The 23,828-nt window shown below is 38.3% G+C and overlaps 1 protein-coding gene and 1 non-coding gene across 3 annotated transcripts in view; both read right to left on the reverse strand.

The window, feature by feature from the left end:
• Positions 1 to 23,828, reverse strand: part of DNAH12 (dynein axonemal heavy chain 12) — a 262,745-nt gene that overhangs the window by 176,116 nt on the left and 62,801 nt on the right. Inside the window, exons 13-17 of one of the 2 annotated variants that reach the window (XM_055110974.2) lie at positions 20,028 to 20,206; positions 13,916 to 14,051; positions 3,077 to 3,202; positions 2,000 to 2,134; positions 973 to 1,166 (exon numbers count right to left, since the gene is read on the reverse strand). In XM_055110974.2, coding sequence (XP_054966949.1) covers positions 973 to 1,166; positions 2,000 to 2,134; positions 3,077 to 3,202; positions 13,916 to 14,051; positions 20,028 to 20,206 — 770 coding nt within the window. Of the gene's footprint in view, positions 1 to 972; positions 1,167 to 1,999; positions 2,169 to 3,076; positions 3,203 to 13,915; positions 14,052 to 20,027; positions 20,207 to 23,828 lie in introns of those variants that run through there. The other variant, XM_055110975.1, reaches the window with a different exon arrangement.
• LOC112439492 (small nucleolar RNA U13) lies at positions 676 to 781 on the reverse strand. The gene has a single exon (XR_003027767.1). It is a non-coding gene; the product is annotated as a small nucleolar RNA U13 (small nucleolar RNA).

A 23,828-nucleotide genomic window follows, 5' to 3' on the forward strand; every position in this document is an offset into this window, starting at 1 on the left:
ATCCCATGACTGGGTATATACCCAAAGGAAAATAATCATTCTGCCAAAAAGACACATGTACTTGTCTGTTCATCACAGCACTATTCACAATAGCAAAGACATGGAGTCAACCTAGGTGCCCATCAACAGTGGATTGAATAAAAAAAATTTGGTACATATACACCATGGAATACAATGCAACCTTAAAAAAGAATGAAATCATGCCCTTTGCAGCAACATGGATGCAGCTGAAGGCCATTATCCTAAGCAAATTGATGCAGGAACAGAAAACCAAATACCTCATGTTCTCACTTTGAAGTGGGAGCTAAGCCCTGGGTATACATGAACATAGAGATGGGAACAACAGACACTGGGAACTACTAGAGGTGGGAGAGAGGGAGAGGAGCAAGGGCTGAGAAACTACCTATTAGGTGCTGTGCTCACTACCTGGGAGATAGGATCGTTTGTACCCCAAATATCAGTGTCATGCAATATACCCATGAAACAAACCTGCACATGTTTCCGAATCTAAAATAAAAGTTGAAATTATAAAACAAAAATAAAAATAAAATGCAATTTGACTCCATACTTCTAATTTTGGGGGTAAACATTAGTGAAATTAATCTATTGTATTAAAAACGGAATTGACTCTCAGAAACCAAAATGACAACTCATATATTATATATAATTTTTTCATGTCAGAAGGGTAATGTGCCGACATTGTAACGATGTTTGAGGGAGGCATATCTCTCACACATGAGCATGAAAATCCAATCATTATGCTCATAAACCAGAAAAGGATCTGAGATATTGTATTAGTAAGGTTAGTGGGACCTTAGCAGCACTGGATGCTTCTCCTACATGGTACCTGGTTCTCTTTCAAATGGGCATATAAATCCTACTTTTAAACACTTAACCAAAAAATAATCAATTTATATTTTACAAATTATTTTCTATCATTTGCTTGATTTTTATTACATTACCAGCAATTACCGTTTTTCTGATCGTTGCCACTTCAAAACAAAATTAAAAAACTTCTGATAGGGCTCAATGTTAACTTTTAATTTATCCAGTTCAGGATATTTTGTCAATTCCCACTTGAAAAGTTCCTCTTCTTTATTAATAAACTGCACTGCTTCTTCAGATTCCTGAATACGTTTTTGTAGTTGTCTTACATCTGTCACATACTGAAAGCAAATAAGTTTTTTGTCTTAAAAAATATTCAAGTAATGTTATAAAAATAAAATCCTATGATACTGTGTACAATATGTCCTTGTATTTATACAACAAGTTTATTTTTAGGCTGGAGTGCAGTGGCGTGATCTGGGCTCACTGCAACCTCTGCCCCGCTGGTTCAAGTGATCCTCCCACCTCAGCCTACCGAGTAGCTGGGACTACAGATGCGGACCACCACACCCAGCTAATTTTTGTATTTTTAGTAGAGACGGGGTTTTGCCATGTTGGCTAGGCTGGTCTCGAACTCCTGACCTCAGGTGATCTGCCCACCTCAGACTCCCAAAGTGCTAGGATTACAGGAGTGAGCCACTGCGCCCGGCCTATACAGCAACTTTAAATATTAACTTCACAACATAACTATGATTGAGAGCAAAAGGTACAATTATGTCTACTCTACAAAGAGAACTGAGTCACAAGAAAGATAACATAGTTCCAGTTTTGGGCCTAAGAGTCAGGTCTTTGTTTGCCAGCCTGGGCAACATGGCAAAACCCCATCTCTACAAGAAAATACAAAAAATTAGCCGGGCATGGTGGCACATGCCTGTTAGTCCCAGCTACTCAGGAGGCTGAGACTACATATAAAGTATTTAAATACATATTTATGTATTTTACTATATATTATAGTATTAGATAAATATATATGTATATATGTAATATATAGAAAAATATAGAGTAAACATAAAAAAATAGTAAACATATTTTTCTATATTTTTAAATTTATGTTAACATGTCCTATATGACTCTATGGGCTGGCCATAGCTATTGTCTCATATATTTATCAGACCTGTTGCATACGCTCCAGCTCTGCAAATTCTGTAAACTCCTCCATGCGGCGTGATTCTTTTTCTATTTCCAAAATAAGTTTCTCTCTCTTGGCCATTAGTTCATTTTCTTTTTTATGTTTAGCATTCTCAATTAGCTTTTTAAAAGACAATTTGATCATGTTAGTTAATCTGTAACAAAGAATTATCAAGTCAGAAATCCAAATACTGTGTATAATAATAAAAACCATCAGAGAAGTAAAAATGAGTACAAAAATAAAACAATGCCTATAATTACTAATATAAAAATGCAAAGAATAATAAACCACACAGAAAAACATTCCTAGATCTCCAAAGTGACTTTAACAACTCGTATTCATTAATTAAATACTTTATTTAACAGATTCTAGGATAATAATAAAATTACCATTTATTGAGCATGTGCCATGTATCAAGAACTATTAAATACCTTACCTATATTATTACTGGTATTATTATTCTCATTTCAGAGAAAAGAAATTGAATCTTATGGAAGTCACGTTCATGTTCACAAAATCATAAAAATCAAAATCTGGATTAGAATCTTGGTTTATCTGATTGAAGGCCATGCTTTTTATTACAATACCATCTTACCTCCCAATTCAGGTTAAACTGATTTACATTAGGACTTTTTCAATATCTGAAATATATTCAGTCTGATATAAAATTGTAAATTTTATCACTGTGATATTGAACTATTTAATTTCTCTGAGTCTCATATTTCTCATCTATAAAATGGAAGAAATGGGAGCATGTGGGATTTTTATGAGAGTTAAATAATTGAATAAATGGAAAGCACTTTCTCAGTTAAGTGCTTCTATTATTAATTTATATAATAGTTCTGACTTTCTAAATGTCAGCCCCACTACTTACCAGACCTTGTGAGTTAAGCCTAACAGCTTGTCTTAAGCCTAGAGGGCCATAAGTGTGGCCAGTCTCAAACTCATATTGACACACAAAATTACTTTTAAAGTTAGATGGCCAGGAGATATGAAAATTAAATGTGAATGATGTGCTTGAAATGTCAGATTACAAAAATACATACTGAAAAATATATTTACCTCATCATTTTCATCAAAGATGGGATTAATTTTCCTAGGCCACATGAGGATAGTTGCATTTAAAGCTAAGTCTTCTTGAGGAAATAGGAAAACATCTAAAAAGTAATTCATTTGGCGTTTAGATTCCTACAAAAGAAACTCTGGATATAATATGTCATATAGAAAATCTACATCATTATGAAAAAGAGAAGAACCAACAACAATCTCTAATACCCTTTCAGATTTCAATTTGACTCAGATTATTAACTGATATTTTATATATCACCCAAACCAGATGGGTATTTCAATAGCTGCAGTATTATTTATCTTGCTTCGTGCCACATAATTGTATACTTTTATGCTAGAAATAAGGCTTTTAAAAAGTTTTCACTTACAGTTGATTTAGCATAAAGGAACTTTTGGTCCTCCCTTGTTTATGACTGAAAAACATAATTAAATCTTCAGAAGTCCTTTAATCTTGATTTTAAAGGATTTTAAATTATTTTATTCTTATAAATTTTTTTATTTTTGAATCTTTGATGACAAAGATTTTAGTATCTTTTCTTTTCTTTTGTATCTTCACTGACATCACCACCTTTTTGGCCTACTTCACATGTTACTGTATGCAATAGTCTAGAATATTGCGGTATGTAATAGTTCAGAAAGAGTTGAAGGTGAGTTGGCCAGGTACGGTAGCTCACACCTGTAATCCCAACACATTGGGAAGCTGAGGCGGGTGGATCACCTGAGGTCAGGAGTTAGAGACCAGCCTGGCCAACGTGACGAACCCCCATCTCTACTAAAAATACAAAAATTAGCTGGGCTTGGTGACGCACGCCTGTAGTCCCAGCTACTTGGAGGCTGAGGCAGGAGAATTGCTTGAACCCAGGAGGCGGAGGTTGCAGTGGGCCGAGATTGTGCCACTGCACTCCAGCCTGGGCGACAGAGTGAGACTCCATCTCAAAAAAAAAAAAAGTTGGAGGTGAGTTGCAAAGAAAAAAAACTCTTAAAACAATAGATTATCTGAGTAGACAGGTTGAATATTTTTACCCTCTATATCTTTCATTGCTCTATAAGCTGTACTGTAGTACTAATTTTTAAGAATTGAAATACAGATTCAAAGGCAAATTTAAGGTTTTTGATTTTATATTATACATATGTATACGTATATATACATACATCTATATATACAATATAGATATAAAATTATGTATTGAAAATAACATTAAATATGTATTTTGTACATTCTATATATTATGTATATACAATACACATAGAAATAAAACTTTAAAATAAAAAGCAATCCGTGTAATTCGTTATATTAATAGATTAAAGAGAAAAAGCATATGATCAACACAGTAGATGCAAAAAAGCATGTAGTGAAATTCAAAGTCCACTCATACTAATTTTTCTTTTCAAAAAACCTAGTAGCACATCAGCAATAGAAGGGAATTCACTAATCTGGCAAAAGTACCTGTATAAAACCTACGACAAATGTCATACTTAATAGTGAAATCTTGAAAGCTTTCCCCTTAAGGTTGGGATAAAGATGGGAAACCTGCCATCCACTGCTATTCAACATTGTACTAGAGTCCCAGACAGTCCATTGTTGCAAAGAAAGTAAAGTTTTGCAAATGTGTAACATTTGATCAGGAAAAACAAAACTGTCATTATTTGCAAGTTATATAATGGTATATGCAGACATTCCAAAATAATCTTCAGATAAACTATTAAATTAAGAAGAGAAATTTAAAATACATAAAAATATTAAAGTTTAAAAATTTTTTTTGAGACAGAGTTTCACTCTTGTTGCCCAGGCTGGAGTGCAATGGCGCAATTTCGGCTCACTGCAACCTCCGCCTCCCAGGTTCAAGCGATTCTCTTGCCTCAGCCTCCCAAGTAGCTGGGATTACAGGCATGTGCCACCACGCCCAGCTAACTTTTTGTGTTTAGCAGAGACGGGATTTCACCATGTTGGTCAGGCTGGTCTCAAACTCCTGACCTCAGGTGATCCACCCACGTCGGCCTCCCACAGTGCTGGGATTTTAGGCATGAGCCACTGTGCAGGGCCTAAAGTTCAAATTTTTAAATAGAAAATTTTAAAAGAAAAATTGAGCGATGGGTATTAAATTAGTATATAAAAATAAATTTTGGCGGAGCATGGTAGCTCACGCCTGTAATCCCAACACTTTGGGAGGCCAAGTCGGGCAGATCATGAGGTCAAGAGATGGAGACCATCCTGGCCAACATGGTGAAACCCCGTCTCTACTAAAAATACAAAAATTAGCTGGGTGTGGTGGTGCTAGCTGGGCGTGGTGGCGCGTGCCTGTAGTCCCAGCTACTCAGGAGGCTGAGACAGGAGAATCTCTTGAACCCGGGAGGCAGAGGTTGCAGTGAGCTGGGATCGCGCCATTGCACTCCAGCCTAGCGACAGAGCGAGACTCTTTCTCAAAAAAAAAAGGCCAATGGAACAGAACAAGCTGCCTCAAAACAGATCTACACATATACGGACACAGTGGGGATGGTCTCTTCAATAAATATGTATTTGCTCATCTATATGGGAAAATATTTAAATTGGACCTCACATTATTTACAGAAATACATTTTCAGGATTGAAACCTAAATCTCAAAAGCAAAACTAAACAGCTTCTAGAAAAGGGTGGAAGAAAAATATCTTTGAACCAAGGTAGGAGAGGATTTCTTAAATAAAACACAGAAAGCACTAGGTATAAAATAAAATACTGCTCCATTTAACTGCACTAAAATTAAGGCAACATGGCAAGGCCTTGTCTCCAACAGGAAGAAAGAAAGAGAGAAAGAGAGAGAGAGAGAAAGAGAGAAAGAAAGAAAGAAAGAAAGAAAGAAAGAAAGAAAGAAAGAAAGAAAGATTGCTCCATTTATTATAAAATAAAAGATTGCTCCATTTAACTGCATTAAAATTAAGGACTTCTGTTCATCAAAAACACCATTAAAAAGTTAAATTACAGAGTGAATAAAAAGATACCTAATAATATATTAAAAATTACTACATTGAACTGTATACTTTTAAAATGGTAAATTTTGTGTTATGTTCATTTTACCACTTTTTTAACTGCTACAAATCAATAAGGAAAAGGTACATAACCCAAAAAAATAAATGAGCAAAATGTATGTACTATCATTTCACAAAAGAGGCACTCCAAATAGCCAATAAGCATATGAAAAGTGTTCAAATTCATTTCTTTTTAGGAAAATGCAAATTGAAAATACCATAACTTTCACCCAATAGACTGGCAAAATTTAATCCATCTCACAATTGCAAGTAAGAATGTTAAAATAATAGACACTTTGTGCACTGCTAATAGGAGTCTAAAACTGGAACTACTTAGAAAAGAATTTTGCCTTAATTAGTAAAGGTGAAGCATATCTTATAACACCTGGAAGAAATGAATGAATATGTGCACTGGGATACATGTGTTAAAATGTTCACAGAAGCATTGCCAGTAATATCAAAAGCAGAAACAACCAAATATCCAGAACAGTAAAATTTTTAAAATACATTATTGTATACAATGTGGAATGGATACAATATGGAGTGGAATGCTAGACTGCAATGAAAATCAGCTAAAGTTTAGGAACAATGACATTACTAACATAACATTGACGAGAGGCAAAAGAATATAAATGGTATGATTCCCTTTATATAAAGACCAAAATCAGAAGAAATTAACTATATTGATTAGAAATGCAAGTTTAAGTTGTATAACTATTAAAAAAAACAAGGAAGTAATCACTATAAACATCAGAATAGGCCAGGCACAGTGGCTCATGCCTGTAATCCTAGCACTTTGGGAGGCTGAGGCGGGCAGATCATAAAGTCAGGAGTTTGAGACCAGCCTGGCCAATATGGTGAAGCCCCGTCTCTACTAAAAATACAAAAATTAGCCAGGCGTGGTGGCAGGTGCCTGTAGTCCCAGCTACTCAGGAGGCTGAGGCAGGAGAATCACTTGAACCCAGGAGGCGGAGGTTGCAGTGAGCCAAAACCTCACCACTGCACTCCAGCCTGGGTGACAGAGCGAGACTCCGTCTCAAAAAAATAAAAAATAAAAAATAAAAAAAATCAGAATAGCACTAACATCCAGAAGACAAGGGATTATGATGGGCTTCTAGAGCGTTGGCAAGGTTCTATTTATTTTCCTAGGTGGTAATTACTGGCTGTTTACTTTAGAACATTCCAAATTGTACAATTCATGTTTTATGTAATTTTGGTATATGTGTTGTTTAACATTTTTAAAAGTTTTTTAAACAAAGAATAAGAGTAAAATATACGTAAATAGGTACATAATCTTGTGCTGGAAAAGGTAAAAACATACTATTAAATGCAGAAACTATAAAAGAAAAAATATTTTTAAAAATCTATATTGTTTAAGGACATACACACAATTAGTGAAACTAAAGAAATTCAAAGCTAAGGGGGTGGAGCCAAGATGGCCAAATGGGAACAGCTCCAGTCTACAGCTCCCAGTGTGAACGACGCAGAAGATGGGTGATTTCTGCATTTCCAACTGAGGTACCAGGTTCATCTCACTGGGGAGTGTCGGAAAGTAGGTGCAGGTCAGTGGGTGCAGCGCACTGAGCATGAGCCAAAGCAGGGTGAGGCATCGCCTCACCTGGGGAGCGCAAGGGGTCAGGGAATTCCTTTTCCCAGTCAAAGAAAGGGGTGACAGACAGCACCTGGAAAATCAGGTCACTCACACCCTAATAGTACGCTTTTCCAACGGGCTTAGCAAACGGCACACCAGGAGATTATATCCTGTGCATGGCTCGGAGGGTCCTACACCCACAGAGCCTCGCTCATTGCTAGCACAGCAGTCTGATATCAAACTGCAAGGCAGCAGAGAGGCTGGGGGAGGGGCGCCCGCAATTGCCGAGGCTTGACTAGGTAAACGAAGTGGCCGGGAAGCTCGAACTGGGTGGAGTGCCTCTGTGCCTCTGTGCCTGCTCCACCTCCAGGGGCAGGGCACAGACAAACAAAAGGCAGCAGAATCCTCTGCAGACTTAAATGTCCCTGTCTGACAACTTTGAAGAGAATAGTGGTTCTCCCAGCATGCAGCTGGAGATCTGAGAATGGATAGACTGCCTCCTCAAGTGGGTCCCTGACCCCCGAGTAGCCTAACTGGGAGGCACCCCCCAGTAGGGGCAGACTGACACCTCACACGGCCGGGTACTCTTCTGAGACAAAACTTCCAGAGGAACGATCAGGCAGCAACATTTGCTGTTCACCAATATCCGCCATTCTGCAGCCACTGCTGCTGATACCCAGGCAAACAGAGTCTGGAGTGGACCTCCAGCAAACTCCAACAGACCTGCAGCTAAGGGTCCTGACTGTTAGAAGGAAAACTAACAAACAGAAAGGACATCTACACCAAAACCCCATATGTACGTCACCATCATCAAAGACCAAAGGTAGATAAAACCACAAAGATGGGGAAAAAACAGAGCAGAAAAACTGTAAACTCTAAAAATCAGAGCACCTCTCCTTCTCCAAAGGAATGCAGCTCCTCACCAGCAATGGAACAAAGCTGGACGGAGAGTGACTTTGACGAGTTGAGAGAAGAAGGCTTCAGATGATCAAACTACTTTGAGCTAAAGGAGGAAGTTTGAACCCATGGCAAAGAAGTTAAAGACCTTGAAAAAAAATTAGACGAATGGCTAACTAGAATAACCAATGCAGAGAAGTCCTTAAAGGACCTGATGGAGCTGAAAACCAAGGCACAAGAACTACGTGACGAATCCACAAGCCTCAGTAGCTGATTCGATCAACTGGAAGAAAGGGTATCAGTGATGGAAGATGAAATGAATGAAATGAAGCTAGAAGAGAAGTTTAGAGAAAAAAGAATACAAAGAAATAAACAAAGTCTCCAAGAAATATGGGACTATGTGAAAAGACCATATCTACGTCTGATTGGTGTACCTGAAAGTGACGGGGAGAATGGAACCAAGTTGGAAAACACTCTGCAGGATATTATCCAGGAGAACTTCCCCAATCTAGCAAGGCAGGCCAACATTCACATTCAGGAAATACACAGAATTCCACCAAGATACTCCTGGAGAAGAGCAACTCCAAGAAACGTAATTGTCAGATTCACCAAAGTTGAAATGAAGGAAAAAATGTTAAGGGCAGCCAGAGAGAAAGGTCGGGTTACCAACAAAGGGAAGCCCATCAGACTAACAGCTGAGCTCTCGGCAGAAACTCTATAAGCCAGAAGAGAGTGGGGGCCAATATTCAACATTCTTACAGAAAAGAATTTTCAACCCAGAATTTCATATCCAGCCAAACTAAGCTTCATAAGTGAAGGAGAAATAAAATACTTTACAGACAAGCAAATGCTGAGAGATTTTGTCACCACCAGGCGTGCCTTACAAGAGCTCCTGAAGGAAGCACTAAACATGGAAAGGAACAACCAGTACCAGCCACTGCAAAAATGTGCCAAATTGTAAAGACCATCGAGGCTAGGAAGAAACTGCATCAAGTAACGAGCAAAATAACCAGCTAACATCGTAATGACAGGAACAAATTCACACATAACAATATTAACCTTAAATATAAATGGGCTAAATGCTCCAATTAAAAGACACAGACTGGCAAATTGGATAGAGTCAAGACCCATCAGTGTGCTGTATTCAGGAAACCCATCTCATGTGCAGAGACACACTAGGCTCAAAATAAAGGGATGGAGGAAGATCTACCAAGCAAATGGAAAACAAAAAAAGGCAGGGGTTGCAATCCTAGTCTCTGATAAAACAGACTTTAAACCAACAAAGATCAAAAGAGACAAAGAAGGCCATTACATAATGGTAAAGGGATCAATTCAACAAGAAGAGCTAACTATCCTAAATATATATGCACCCAATACAGGAGCACCCAGATTCACAAAGCAAGTCCTTAGAGACCTAGAAAGAGACCTAGACTCCCACACAATAATAATGGGAGACTTTAAAACCCCACTGTCAACATTAGACAGATCAATGAGACAGAAAGTTAACAAGGATATCCAGAAATTGAACTCAACTCTGCACCAAGCGGACCTAATAGGCATCTACAGAACTCTCCACCCCAAATCAACAGAATATACATTCTTCTCAGCACCACACAGCACTTATTCCAAAATTGACCACATAGTTGGAAGTAAAGCACTCCTCAGCAAATGTAAAAGAACAGAAATTATAACAAACTGTGTCTCAGACCACAGTGCAATCAAACTAGAACTCAGGATTAAGAAACTCACTCAAAACCGCTCAACTACATGGAAACTGAAAAACCTACTCCTGCATGACTACTGGTACATAACGAAATGAAGGCAGAAATAAAGATGTTCTTTGAAACCAACGAGAACAAAGACACAACATACCAGAACCTCTGGGATACATTCAAAGCAGTGTGTAGAGGGAAATTTATAGCACTAAATGCCCACAAGAGAAAGCAGGAAAGGTCCAAAATTGACACCCTAACATCACAATGAAAAGAACTAGAGAAGCAAGAGCAAACACATTTAAAAGCTAGCAGAAAGCAAGAAATAACTAAGATCAGAGCAGAACTGAAGGAAATAGAGACATAAAAAACCCTTCAAAAAATCAATGAATCCAGGAACTGGTTTTTTGAAAAGATCAACAAAATTGATAGACCGCTAGCAAGACTAATGAAGAAAAAAAGAAGAATCAAATAGATGCAAAAAAAATGATAAAGGGGATGTCACCACCGATCCCACAGAAATACAGACTACCATCAGAGAATATTATAAACACCTCTACGCAAATAAACTAGAAAATCTAGAAGAAATGGATAAATTGCTCGACACATACACCCTCCCAAGACTAAACCAGGAAGAAGTTGAATCTCTGAATAGACCAATAACAGGCTCTGAAATTGAGGCAATAATTAATAGCTTACCAACCAAAAAAAGTCCAGGACCAGATGGATTCACAGCCGAATTCTACCAGAGGTACAAGGAGGAGCTGGTACCATTCCTTCTGAAACTATTCCAATCAATAGAAAAAGAGGGAATCCTCCCTAACTCATTTTATGAGGCCAGCATCATCCTGATACCAAAGCTGGGCAGAGACACAACAAAAGAAGAATTTTAGACCAATATCCCTGATGAACATCGATGCAAAAATCCTCAATAAAATACTGGCAAACTGAATCCAGCAGCACATCAAAAAGCTTATCCACCATGATCAAGTGGGTTTCATCCCTAGGATGCAAGGCTGGTTCAACATACGCAAATCAATAAATGTCATCCAGCATATAAACAGAACCAAAGACAAAAACCATATGATTATCTCAATAGATGCGGAAAAGGCCTTTAACAAAATTCAACAGCGCTTCATGCTAAAAACTCTCAATAAATTAGGTATTGATGGGACGTATCTCAAAATAATAAGAGCTATCTATGACAAACCCACAGCCAATATCATACTGAATGGGCAAAAACTGGAAGCATTCCCTTTGAAAACTGGCACAAGACAGGGATGCCCTCTTTCACCACTCCTATTCAACAAAGTGTTAGAAGTTCTGGCCAGGGCAATCAGGCAGGAGAGGGAAATAAAGGGTATTCAGTTAGGAAAAGAGGAAGTCAAATTGTCCCTGTTTGCAGATGACATGATTGTATATCTAGAAAACCCCATTGTCTCAGCCCAAAATCTCCTTAAGCTGATAGGCAACTTCAGCAAAGTCTCAGGATACAAAATCAATGTGCAAAAATCACAAGGATTCTTATACACCAATAACAGACAAACAGAGAGCCAAATCACGAGTGAACTCCCATTCACAATTGCTTCAAAGAGAATAAAACACCTAGGAATCCAACTTACAAGGGACATGAAGGACCTCTTCAAGTAGAACTACAAACCACTGCTCAACAAAATAAAAGAGGATACAAACAAATGGAAGAACATTCCATGCTCACGGGTAGGAAGAATCAATATCGTGAAAATGGCCATACTGCCCAAGGTAATTTATAGATTCAATGCCATCCCCATCAAGCTACCAATGACTTTCTTCACAGAATTGGAAAAAACTACTTTGAAGTTCATATGGAACCAAAAAAGAGCCTGCATTGCCAAGTCAATTCTAAGCCAAAAGAACAAAGCTGGAGGCATCACGCTACCTGACTTCAAACTGTACTACAAGGCTACAGTAACCAAAACAGCATGGTACTGGTACCAAAACAGAGATATAGATCAATGGAACAGAACAGAGCCCTCAGAAATAATGCCGCATATCTACAACCATCTGATCTTTGACAAACCTGACAAAAACAAGAAATGGGGAAACGATTCCCTATTTAATAAATGGTGCTGGGAAAACTGGCTAGCCATATGTAGAAAGCTGAAACTGGATCCCTTCCTTACACCTTATACAAAAACTAATTCAAGATGGATTAAAGACTTAAATGTTAGACCTAAAACCATAAAAACCCTAGAAGAAAACCTAGGCAATACCATTCAGGACATAGGCATGGGCAAGGACTTCAAGCCTAAAACACCAAAAGCAATGGCAACAAAAGCCAAAATTGACAAATGGGATCTAATTAAACTAAAGAGCTTCTGCACAGCAAAAGAAACTACCATCAGAGTGAACAGGCAACCTACAGAATGGCAGAAAATTTTTGCAATCTACCCATCTGACAAAAGGCTAATATCCAGAATCTACAATGAACTCAAACAAATTTACAAGAAAAAAACAAACAACCCCATCAAAAAGTGGGCAAAGGACATGAACAGACACTTCTCAAAAGAAGACATTTTTGCAGCCAAAAGACACATGAAAAAATGCTCATCATCACTGGCCATCAAAGAAATGCAAATCAAAACCACAATGAGATACCATCTCACACCAGTTAGAATGGCGATCATTAAAAAGTCAGGAAACAACAGGTGCTGGAGAGGATGTGGAGAAATAGGGGCACTTTTACACTGTTGGTGGGACTGTAAACTAGTTCAACCATTGTGGAAGTCAGTGTGGCAATTCCTCAGGGATCTAGAACTAGAAATACCATTTGACCCAGTAATCCCATTACTGGGTATATACCCAAAGGATTATAAATCATGTTGCTATAAAGACACATGCACACGTATGTTTATTGCAGCACTATTCACAATAGCAAAGACCTGGAACCAACCCAAATGTCCAACAATGATAGACTGGATTAAGAAAATGTGGCACATATACACCATGGAATACTATGCAGCCATAAAAAAGGATGAGTTCATGTCCTTTTTAGGGACATGGATGAAGGTGGAAACCATCATTCTCAGCAAACTATTGCAAGGACAAAAAACCAAACACCGCATGTTCTCACTCATAGGTGGGAATTGAACAATGAGAACACACGGACACAGGAAGGGGAACATCACACACCGGGGACTGTTGTGGGGTGGGGGGAGTGGGGAGGATAGCATTAGGAGATATACCTATGTTAAATGACGAGTTAATGGGTGCAGCACACCAACATGACACATGTATACATATGTAACTAACTTGCACGTTGTGCACATGTACCCTAAAACTTAAAGTATAATAATAAAAAAACAAAGCTGTGCAACATTGAAAAAAAAAAAAATTCAAAGCTAAAATTACTGTAAAAATCAACTGGAAACCTCTAGAGGAGGACAGGGGAGAAGGAGAGGCATGGCGATCAGAAAGTTATATGCAGAGTCCTGGGGTGCTGACAATATCCTATTTCTTGGCCTAGGTGGTGGCAATATAACCGCTCAATTTACAACTATTTGTGTAACTATATATTTTATACATCTTCACCATGAAAATCATATTTCACAATGAAAGCAAACCAAAATATGCAAATTAAAATTTCCTACCTGGATCCTTAAAATCAGCTCTTCGATTCCTACAGTCCGGGCTTTTTCTACATAAGATATCAGATCCATCATCTCTTCTGTTGTTTCAGGGACTTTTAATGCATGTTCTTTAATTGCTTCAAATTCACTGCAAATACTGACATAATACTCTGCTTTAATAGACTTATGGTAATTAATGTTATATCAAATTCAATAAATGTGTGTTATGACGATTACTATAAAATAAGAACTACGATATCCTAAAAATAATTGCTTGATTCACTAAGGTATCTTAAAAATATTTAAGCTTGGCCAGGCACAGTGGCTCATACCTGTAATCATAGCACTTTGAGAGGCCAAGGCAGGCAGATCACTTGAGCTCAGGAGTTCAAAACCAGCCTGTGCAAAGTGGTGAAACCCTGTCTCTACAAAAAAAAAAAATACAAAAATTAGCTGGGCATGGTGGCACATGCCTGTAGTCCCAGCTACTTGGGAAGCTGAGGCAGGAGGATCACTTGAGCTTGGGAGGTTAAGCTACAGTGAGCCACGATTGCACCGTTGCACTCCAGTCTGGGTGACAGAGTGAGACCCTGTCTCAAAAAAAAAAAAAAAAAAAAAAAAAAAAGCTTATCTGCTATAATTCAGTATATACTATACATCAACAAAATCTACAAAATTAAGGTAATATTTACATGCAAAATTATGGCATATTAGAAAAAAATTTTAGCGACCTCTTCAACTCTCTTAAATACCCAGGTAACACTCATCTTTCTGGATTGTTGTAATACAACAATGAATGCAAAGGGTCTAGCACATAGTACACTCTATTTACTGATAACTATAATCATTAGTATAATTATTAGTTTTATTATTATTACTGCCTCTTGTGAAACATGACAGTACAGCAAGTAAACAGATCAAACCCTCAAACCCTTATACATAGTTTCTTTAATTAACAGTTCTCTTAGAATATCCCATGTAGGATATGAACCTAGATATCCTACAGCATTATTCAACTAAAGTTACATTTCATGGAATTTTTTCCTGTGCTTTAAAATATCTGGGCCAAACTAATCTTTGATAAAGCATACAAAAACATAAATTGGGGAAAGGACACCCTATTCAATAAATAGTGCTGGGAAACCTGAACAGCCACAGGATCTCCATCTCTCACCTTATACAAAAATCTCCTCAAGACGGATCAAAGACTTAAATCCGAGACCTGAAACTATAAAAATTCTAGAAAATAACATCAGAAAAAAGCTTCTGGACATTGGCCTAGGCAAAGAATCCATGACTAAGACCTCAAAAGCAAACACAACAAAAACAAAAATAAATAAATGGGACCTAATTAAACCAAAAAGCTTCTGCACAGCAAAAGAAATAATCAGCAGGGTAAACAGACAAGCCACAGAGTGGGAGAAAATATTTGCAAACTCTGCCTCCAACAAAAGACTAGTATCCAGAATCTACAATGAACTCAATCAAATCAGCAAGGAAAAAACAAATAATCTCATCAAAAAGTAGGCAAAGGACATGAATAGGCATTTCTTAAAAGAAGACAGCCAAAAAAACCTATGAAAAAATGCTCAACATAACTAATCATCAGGGAAATGCAAATTAAAACCGCAATGAGATACCACCTCACTCCTACAGGAATGGCCATAATTTAAAAGTCAAAAAACAATAGATGTTGGCATGGATGTGGTGAAAAGGGAACACTTAAACTGCTTGTGAGAATGTAAATTAGCACAACCACAATGGAAAACAGTATTGAGGTTCCTTAAAGAACTAAAAATAGAACTACCATTCAATCAAGCAATCCCACTACTAGATATCTACCCAAAGGAAAAGAAGTCATGAAAAAGACATCCGCACAAGCATGTTTATTAGCAGCACAGTTCACAATTGCAAAGATATGGAACCAACCTAAGTGCCCATCGACCAATGAGTGGATAAAGAAAATGTGGTATATAGACACCATGGAATACTACTTAGCCATAAAAAGGAATGAAATAATGTCCTTTGCTGTAACTTGGATGGAGCTGGAGGCCATTATTCTTTTTTTTTCTTTTCTTTTCTGAGACAGAGTCTCACTCTGTTGCCCAGGCTAGAGTGTAGTGGTGCAATACACCACAACCTCCACCTCCAGGTTCAAGCCATTCTCCTGCCTCAGCCTCCCGAGTAGCTGGGATTACAGGCGCGTGCCACCACGCCTGGCTAATTTTTGTATTTTGAGTAGAGATGGGGTTTCACCATGTTGGCCAGGCTGGTCTTGAACTCCTGACCTCGTGATCCACCTGCTTCAGCCTCCCAAAGTGCTGGAATTACAGGCATGAGCCACCGCACCCGGCTGGAGGCCATTATTCTAAGTGAAGTAACTCAGGAATGGAAAACCAAATATCGTATATTCTCACTTATAAGTGGGAGCTAGGCTATGAGGATGCAAAAGAGTAATATAATGGACTTCAGGGACTCGGTGTGGGGAAGGCTGAGAGGCAGGTGAGGGGTAAAAGACTACATATTGGTACAGTGTACACTACTTGAGTGATGGGTACACTAAAATCTCAGAAATCACCGCTAAATAACTTAACTGCTAGGCGTGGTGGCTCATGCCTGTAATCTCAGCACTTTGGGAGGTCCAGGAGGGTAGATCACTTGAGGTCAGAAGTTCAAGACCAGCCTGACCAACATGATGAAACCCCATCTCTACTAAAAACACAAATTAGCCAGGCATGGTGGCACATGCCTGCAGCCCCAGCTACCTGGGGGGCTGAGGAGATTCCAGGAGAATAGCTTGAACCTGGGAGGCAGAGGTTGCAGTGAGACTCCATCTCAAAAAAAAAAAAGAATTTACCCATGTAACAAAACCACTTATACCCCCCAAAACTATTGAAATTTTAAAAATTAAAATTAATTTTTTCTTTAAAAAAAATATCTAGCCCAGGCACAGAGGCTCACGCTTGTAAACCCAGTACTTTGGGAGGCTGAGGTAGGAGGATCTCTTGAGCCCAGGAGGTTGAAATCAGCCTACGCAACATGGCAAAACCATGTCTCTATTAAATTTTTTTTAACTTTAAGTAAGAAATAGAAATCTGTATTGTCATTCTATTACTAGAAATATCAGGAAAAAACCATGTAAAAACAAAGTGTAAAAGAGGTAAATGATTTTTTAGTTCATGCAGGAATTTGGAGAAATATGTGGGAAATTATACTTGCTCATTCACTCATTTAATAAATAGCTGAGTACCTACAATATGCTAAGGAAAATTCTATATATAGCAGCAAATGAGACCCTGCCCTCATAAAGCTTGTATTGAAGCTGAGGAAAGAGACAAAAGCACACAAATATGTACACTGTTAGGTAGCAAAAAAAATGCTGAGGATCCCTTGAGCCCAGGAGTTCGAGGTGGAAGTGAGCTATAATTGTGCTACTGCACTTCGGTCTGGGCAACATAGTAGGACCCTGTCTCTAAAGGAAAAAAAAAAAAGCTATGAAGAAAAATAAAGCAACATAAAAGGAAAAAGAATGATGGAGTGTCAAGAAGAAGCCACTATTTTATACAGAGGGGCCAGAGAAGGCCTTTCTAGGGAGGTAATATTCAAGGTGAGGGGAAAAAACAAATGAGTTGTTCAAATACCAGGAAAAGAGATTCCAGGAAGAAAAACCAGCAAGGACAACGGCCATAAAGTGGTAATAAGCTTGGCATACTTTAGGAATGGCAAACGAAGTTGAAGTGGTGAGCAGGAATCAGATCATGTAGGACTTTACAGTTAATTATTGAATATCAGAAATACAGGAGGAATGTGGCCAGGCACAGTGGCCCACACCTGTAATCCCAACACTTTGGGAGGCTGAGGAGGGAGGATCACTTGAGTCCAGGAGTTTGAGACCAGCCTAGGCAACATGGCAAGACCTTGTCTCTAATAGAAAAGAAGGAAGAAAGGAAGGCAGGAAGGAAGGGAGAGAGAGAGAGAGAGAGAGAGAGAGAGAGGGAGGGAGGGAGGGAGGGAGGGAGAAAGAGAGAGAGAAAAGAAAGAGAAAGAAAGAAAAAACAGAAAGAGCAAGCATTAATGTGGATAATGCAAAAAGACAGATAATCCTCCTGGGGATCATCTTGCTAGTGCAGAATCTGAGTCCTTTGGGCAGAGATACTTCAGCAAAAGAAAAGGAGGCAAACAAAATGATGAGAGCAAGATGGCCCAAGCAGATGCTAAACCAAACGGTGAAGTAAGCAAATTGCTCTTCAGTGACCTTGTACTTAACCTAGGGGCACACATTTCCTCCTTTTGATGTTATCTAAAGTACAGAATTGAAACAGGAGGAATCAAAGAATAAACTAGGTGAAGGAAACTGGATAAATTTTCAGCTGCTTTTATATCATAGCTTTATAATAAGATAATTATTTTGTGAAAAGTATGGAATTTTCCAGAAAAATCACAGATACTACAAAAATAAATACAAAAAAATTATGTTAAACATAAACTTATAAAGTGTTTTTTTTTGTTTTTTGTTTTTTGTTTTTTTTTACTAACTATGGCATTGTCATTGTTGTTACTCATCAGGATGGTTACAACTCTCAAGAAAGGGAAAGGTTCTAATACTTTACCCTCTTTGATATCTTCTCGTGTAGTATACTTTTATACAGAATATGCCTGATAAATTTGACTTCTGACTGTCATATATTTGCTTATTCAATTTAAGATATTTATTGGGCTCCTATTCTATGCCAAGCAAGGCACTAGATATTTTACAAATGTTATCTGTGATCCTAATATTAGTCCTGCGAGGAAGGTACTCTTTTTCTTTTTGTTTTTGTTTGTTTGTTTGTTTTTGAGATGGAGTCTCGCACTGTAGCCCGGGCTGGAGTGCAGTGGCGCCATCTCGGCTCACTGCAACCTCCGCCTCCCGGGTTCAAGCGATTCTCCTGCCTCAACCTCCTGAGTAGCTGGGGTTACAGGCACCTGCCACCACACCCAGCTAATTTTTTGTATTTTTAGTAGAGACGGGGTTTCACCATGTTGGCCAGGCTGGTCTCGAACTCCTGACCTCGTGATTTGCCCTCCTCGGCCTCCCAAAGTGCTGGGATTACAGGCTTGAGCCACCGTGCCTGCCTGGAAGGTACTATTTTTCATAGTTGACACAGTAGAAAACTGAGGCTCAGGAAAATTAAGTAGCTTGCCCAGAGTTATGGAACTAGTTAATGGCAATCAGTATTCAAATTCATGTCTTTCTGATTCCAAAGCATGCAATTTTTTCACTTTGCTTCCGGGAAAATAAACATAATAGTTAACATTTATTGAGTACCATGTGCCAGGCAGTGTGCTAGGTGCTATACATACATTAGTTTTCATCTTTACAGAAGTTACAAGCTTTTTTGGGGACACACAGATAACAAATGAGTTCAATAAATTGGATGATGAATTGGTTGAGCACTGGGTGAACAAACCACAGGACATATTCCCTCTCTAAAAGGCAAAGTTGCTTCTTAGCTCCATTTACCACAGCAGGCCCGATGTGGCATGGTCTTCCCACTTTTTCAAGAAGGGTAAGAAATCCAAAGTGTGTGTGTGTGTGTGTGCACGTGCGTGTGTGTACTCCTAATTTTAAAATGATGGTAGCAAGTCCAAAATCTGTTTAAACAAAATAAAACACAGTGTGAAACAAGCAAAACACATCTACATGACACACTCAAGTAGCAGGCCACTAGTTTATGAATCCAATTTTATAGCCACCCTGAAAAGTAGGTATTACTGTCTCCATTTTACAGATGAGAAAAATAAGCTCGGTGATACAATAAGTAAATATTGGGGTCAGGGATGATCCCAGATCTGCCCAATATCACCAAAAGTCTACAATCTTATCATTATCATGTAACCTGTACCTGAATCTGGTTTATTTCCATTTCTTTTTTTTAAAAATCCTGGGTTGCATTTAAAAAGGTATCAAACAGTATCAAACAAAAAGAATCCAGCCCAATGGGACTACAAAGGCACCTCTATAGGAGGCAGCTGTGGAGAAAAAGTTGTACGTACTTACATATTTTAAGCTTTTGTTTTTAAACAAGAGTTACTTTAGCAAAATACTTCTTTTAGCCATATAATTCTGAGCTTGGGAATTAATTCTACTTACCATTCATTTTCTTTTCTATATTTTGAAGCTATGTCATTTAATAATATGTTTGCAAAGGCTTTTGCTTTATTTGTCAGGCCTGTCTTCAAATCTTCACAATCCAAACGCACCATAGGGTAATGAATCCACTGAGGCAAAAGCATTATTTCTGAGGCAAGACTGAAAAATTTTTCTATAAACTTGAAAAAAAGTGTTCAAATGAAAAAAAAAAATGTTTAGAACTTTCAGTGATTTTATAATATTGTATTGTTATGAAAGTCCTAATTATATAACTACAACTTTATTTCTTTTTTGCTAAGTGACTAAAATTTTTTCCCTTGTTGCATACATATTTTTTTCACCTATTCTTTCATTAAGGAATTTGTCAATATACCAGTAAATATCCAATACGATATCATTCACAGTATCAAAATCTGAACATATCACACGGTAAAATTTCCCTCAATAATTATTTTTTAAAATTATCCCCAGAGTCAACCCATTTCTCTGTTTAGAAACAAACTTATATCATGTAACAATTTGCATAGTGGATAAATATTTGCTTTTGCCATTACTGATAGCTCATTAAAGATTCTATTTTTTTCACTTTACGTCCACATGGTCAAGGATTCTAATTCAACCTTTAGGAAAAATACATATATATAAGGAACTTATTGGTTTTTGTCAAAATACTCCAAGCCAGGCACGATGGTTTGAGCCTATAATCCCAGCTACTATAGGAGGCTGAGGTGGGAGGATTGCTTGAGCCCAGGAGTTTGAGGCTGCAGTCAGCTATGATGGCACCCTGCATTCCAGGCTGGGTGACAGGGTAAGACTCTATCTGTTAAAAATATAATGATAATAATCCAGGAACAGATGCTCTGCAACTACCAAGATCCAAGATATTGGAATGTATGTCAACTTCTTAGTGCCCAAACACTGGGGTAATTTTTTAAAATTAAACAAAGTAGTATCAAGAAAATCTGACAGGATATGTGGTACTTGGTAAAAGTGAAACACACTTACCAACTTTGGATTGACTTAATTTCACAATCCACCTTTAATGTTTCTATCTGCCTTCCTTCTCACTTGATCTCCACTCTCTACTGAAATGGCCTGTTCCTTTTATTCTTCCTTCAGGAGAACTTTCCTTCATGTTACTCTCTCTCAATGCTGTCCTATTTTTCTAGAGTATCTAGGATGTGGTGAATTGGGTTTAAATTTTTCAGTGTTCAAGGGGGAAGATAATAATTAATTGATTCAAAGACTATCTTAAGCACCTGCCTTGTTCTTGGTTGGATATACACCAAATAGGCCAGGCGCGGTGGCTCACGCCTGTAATCCCAGCACTGTGGGAAGCCAAGGCGGGTGGATCACCTGAGGGCAGGAGTTCAAGACCAGCCTGGCCAACATGGTGAAACCCCGTCTCTACTAAAACTACAAAAATTAGCTGACTGTGGTGGCACATGCCTGTAATGCCAGCTACTCAAGAGGCTGAGAATCGCTTGCACCTGAGAGGTAGAGATTGCAGTGAGCCGAGGTCACACCACTGCACTCCAGCCTGGAAGACAGAGCGAGACTCTATCTCAAAAAAAAAAAAAAAAAAAAAAAACACCAAATAAAGGGTAGACAGAACTCATGGCATTGAAAAAAGATGAATATGGATAAATTTTACCATGATGAAAGAAGAAAAACACAAAAGAATATATACAGTATGATACCTTTCATACAAACTTACCGTGGACAAAACTAAACTATATTATTTAAGTATACACACATAGGTGGTAAAACCATAAAGGAAAGCAAGAAATGTCAGGGTAATAGTTACCAATAAAGACAGAAGAAAGTTATAACTGGGGAGAGGCACGTGGTGGCTTCTGGGTTTTGCAAAGTTCTCTTTCTTAAGCTACATGGTTATTAACACCTAGGTTATAATTACCTATCGGTCTATACATATGTACTATGTATGTTATATTTCACAATTACATTAAATTTTTTCATGGAACATTTTAAACATACAAAAATAGGTAAAATGTACCCATTATCCAGTTTCAACAATTAGCAACTCATGACCAACCTTTTTTAAACTATACTCCTAACTACTCCCCTTCCTGTTTTATTTTTACACAAATCACAAGCATCTTATAAATTCATCTGTATAAGCCAGGCATGATGGCTCATGCCTGTAAACCCCCAGCACTTTGGGAGACTGAGACAGGAGGATTGCTTGAAGCCAGGAGTTCAAGATCAGCCTGAGCAACATAGGGAAACCCCCATCTCTACAAAAAAAAATAATTTTTTTAAAATTAGCCAGCCAGCTTGGGCAACATGGTGAAACCCTATCTCTACAAAAAATACAAAAATTAGCCAGGTGTTGTGGCGTGTGCCTGTAGTCTCAGCTATTCAGAAGGCTGAGGTGGGAGGAACACTTGAGCCCAGAAGGCAGAGGCTGTGTTGAGCCGTGATCACACCACTGCACTCCAGCCTGAGTGACTGAGACTCTGTCAAAAAAAAAAAAATTAGACGGGCATGGTGGCACATGCCTTTAATCCTTGCTACTTAGGAGGCTGAGGTGGAAGGATCACTTGAGCCCAGGAACTTGAAGCTGCATTGAGCTATGCTCACATCACTGCACTCCAGCCTGGACAACAGAGACCCTGTCTCTAAAAAAATAAATAAATAATAGGCCGGGAGTGGTGGCTCATGCCTATAATCCCAGCACTTTGGGAGGCTGAGGCGGGCAGAGCACCTGAGGTCAGGAGTTCGAGACCAGCCTGACCAACATGGAGAAACCGTGTCTCTACTAAAAATACAAAATTAGCTGGGCGTGGTGGTGCATACCTGTAATCCCAGCTACTCGGGAGGCTGAGACAGGAGAATTGCTTGAACCCAGGAGGCGGAGGTTGTGGTGAGCCGAGATTGCACCATTGCACTCCAGCCTGGGCAACAAGAGCAAAACTCCAACTCAAATAAATAAATAAATAAATAAATAAATAAATAAATAAATAAATAAGTTCATCTGTACAGATGTTACAGTTCATCATTCTTAAATTTCCCCCAAAATAGGCATACTAACCACAACCATAGTATATCAGAAACTGACAAAGAAATCCAGGAATATGTTACTAAATCTAAAAGTAAATTTTTAAATAGTTATATAAACTATCCCAAAATTATTACAAAATTCTAGAAAATGTCACTACAAAATAATAGACCTAAGGAAATAATCATTTTCAAAGTTAATGAGGCCGGGTGCAGTGGCTCACACCTGTAATCCCAGCATTTTGGGAGGCCGAAGCAGGTGGATCATGATCAGGAGATTGAGACCATCCTGGCCAACATGGTGAAACCCTGTCTCTACTAAAAATACAAAAATTGGCCAGGTGTAGTGGTAGGCACCTGTAGTCTCAGCTACTCAGGAGGCCGAGGCAGGAGAATCGCTTGGGCCCAGGAGGTGGAGCTTGCAGTGAGTGGGGATGGCACCACTGCACTCCAGCCTGGGCGACAGGGCGAAACTCCATCTCAAAACAAACAAACAAACAAAAACAAACAAACAAAACTTTAGTGAAACATATACTTGGTCTTGATATTTAGGACTTATAGACACTATAGGTTATACCCAGACCACAAAAAATTTAGTTGGTAATTCATAGAACATTTATTGTGTCTATTTTCTGCATAGCACTATATTGAGATATACGGTAAAATACAAATTAAAGAGAATACAGTTGGCCCTCTGTATCCATGGGTTCCATATCTGCAGAATCAACTAACAGCAGATTGAAAATATTTGAAAAAAGCCATAAAAATAACAATAAAATA

The sequence above is a fragment of the Pan paniscus genome, chromosome 2, assembly GCF_029289425.2.
Source record: "Pan paniscus chromosome 2, NHGRI_mPanPan1-v2.0_pri, whole genome shotgun sequence".
Classification (NCBI taxonomy): Eukaryota; Metazoa; Chordata; class Mammalia; order Primates; family Hominidae; genus Pan; species Pan paniscus.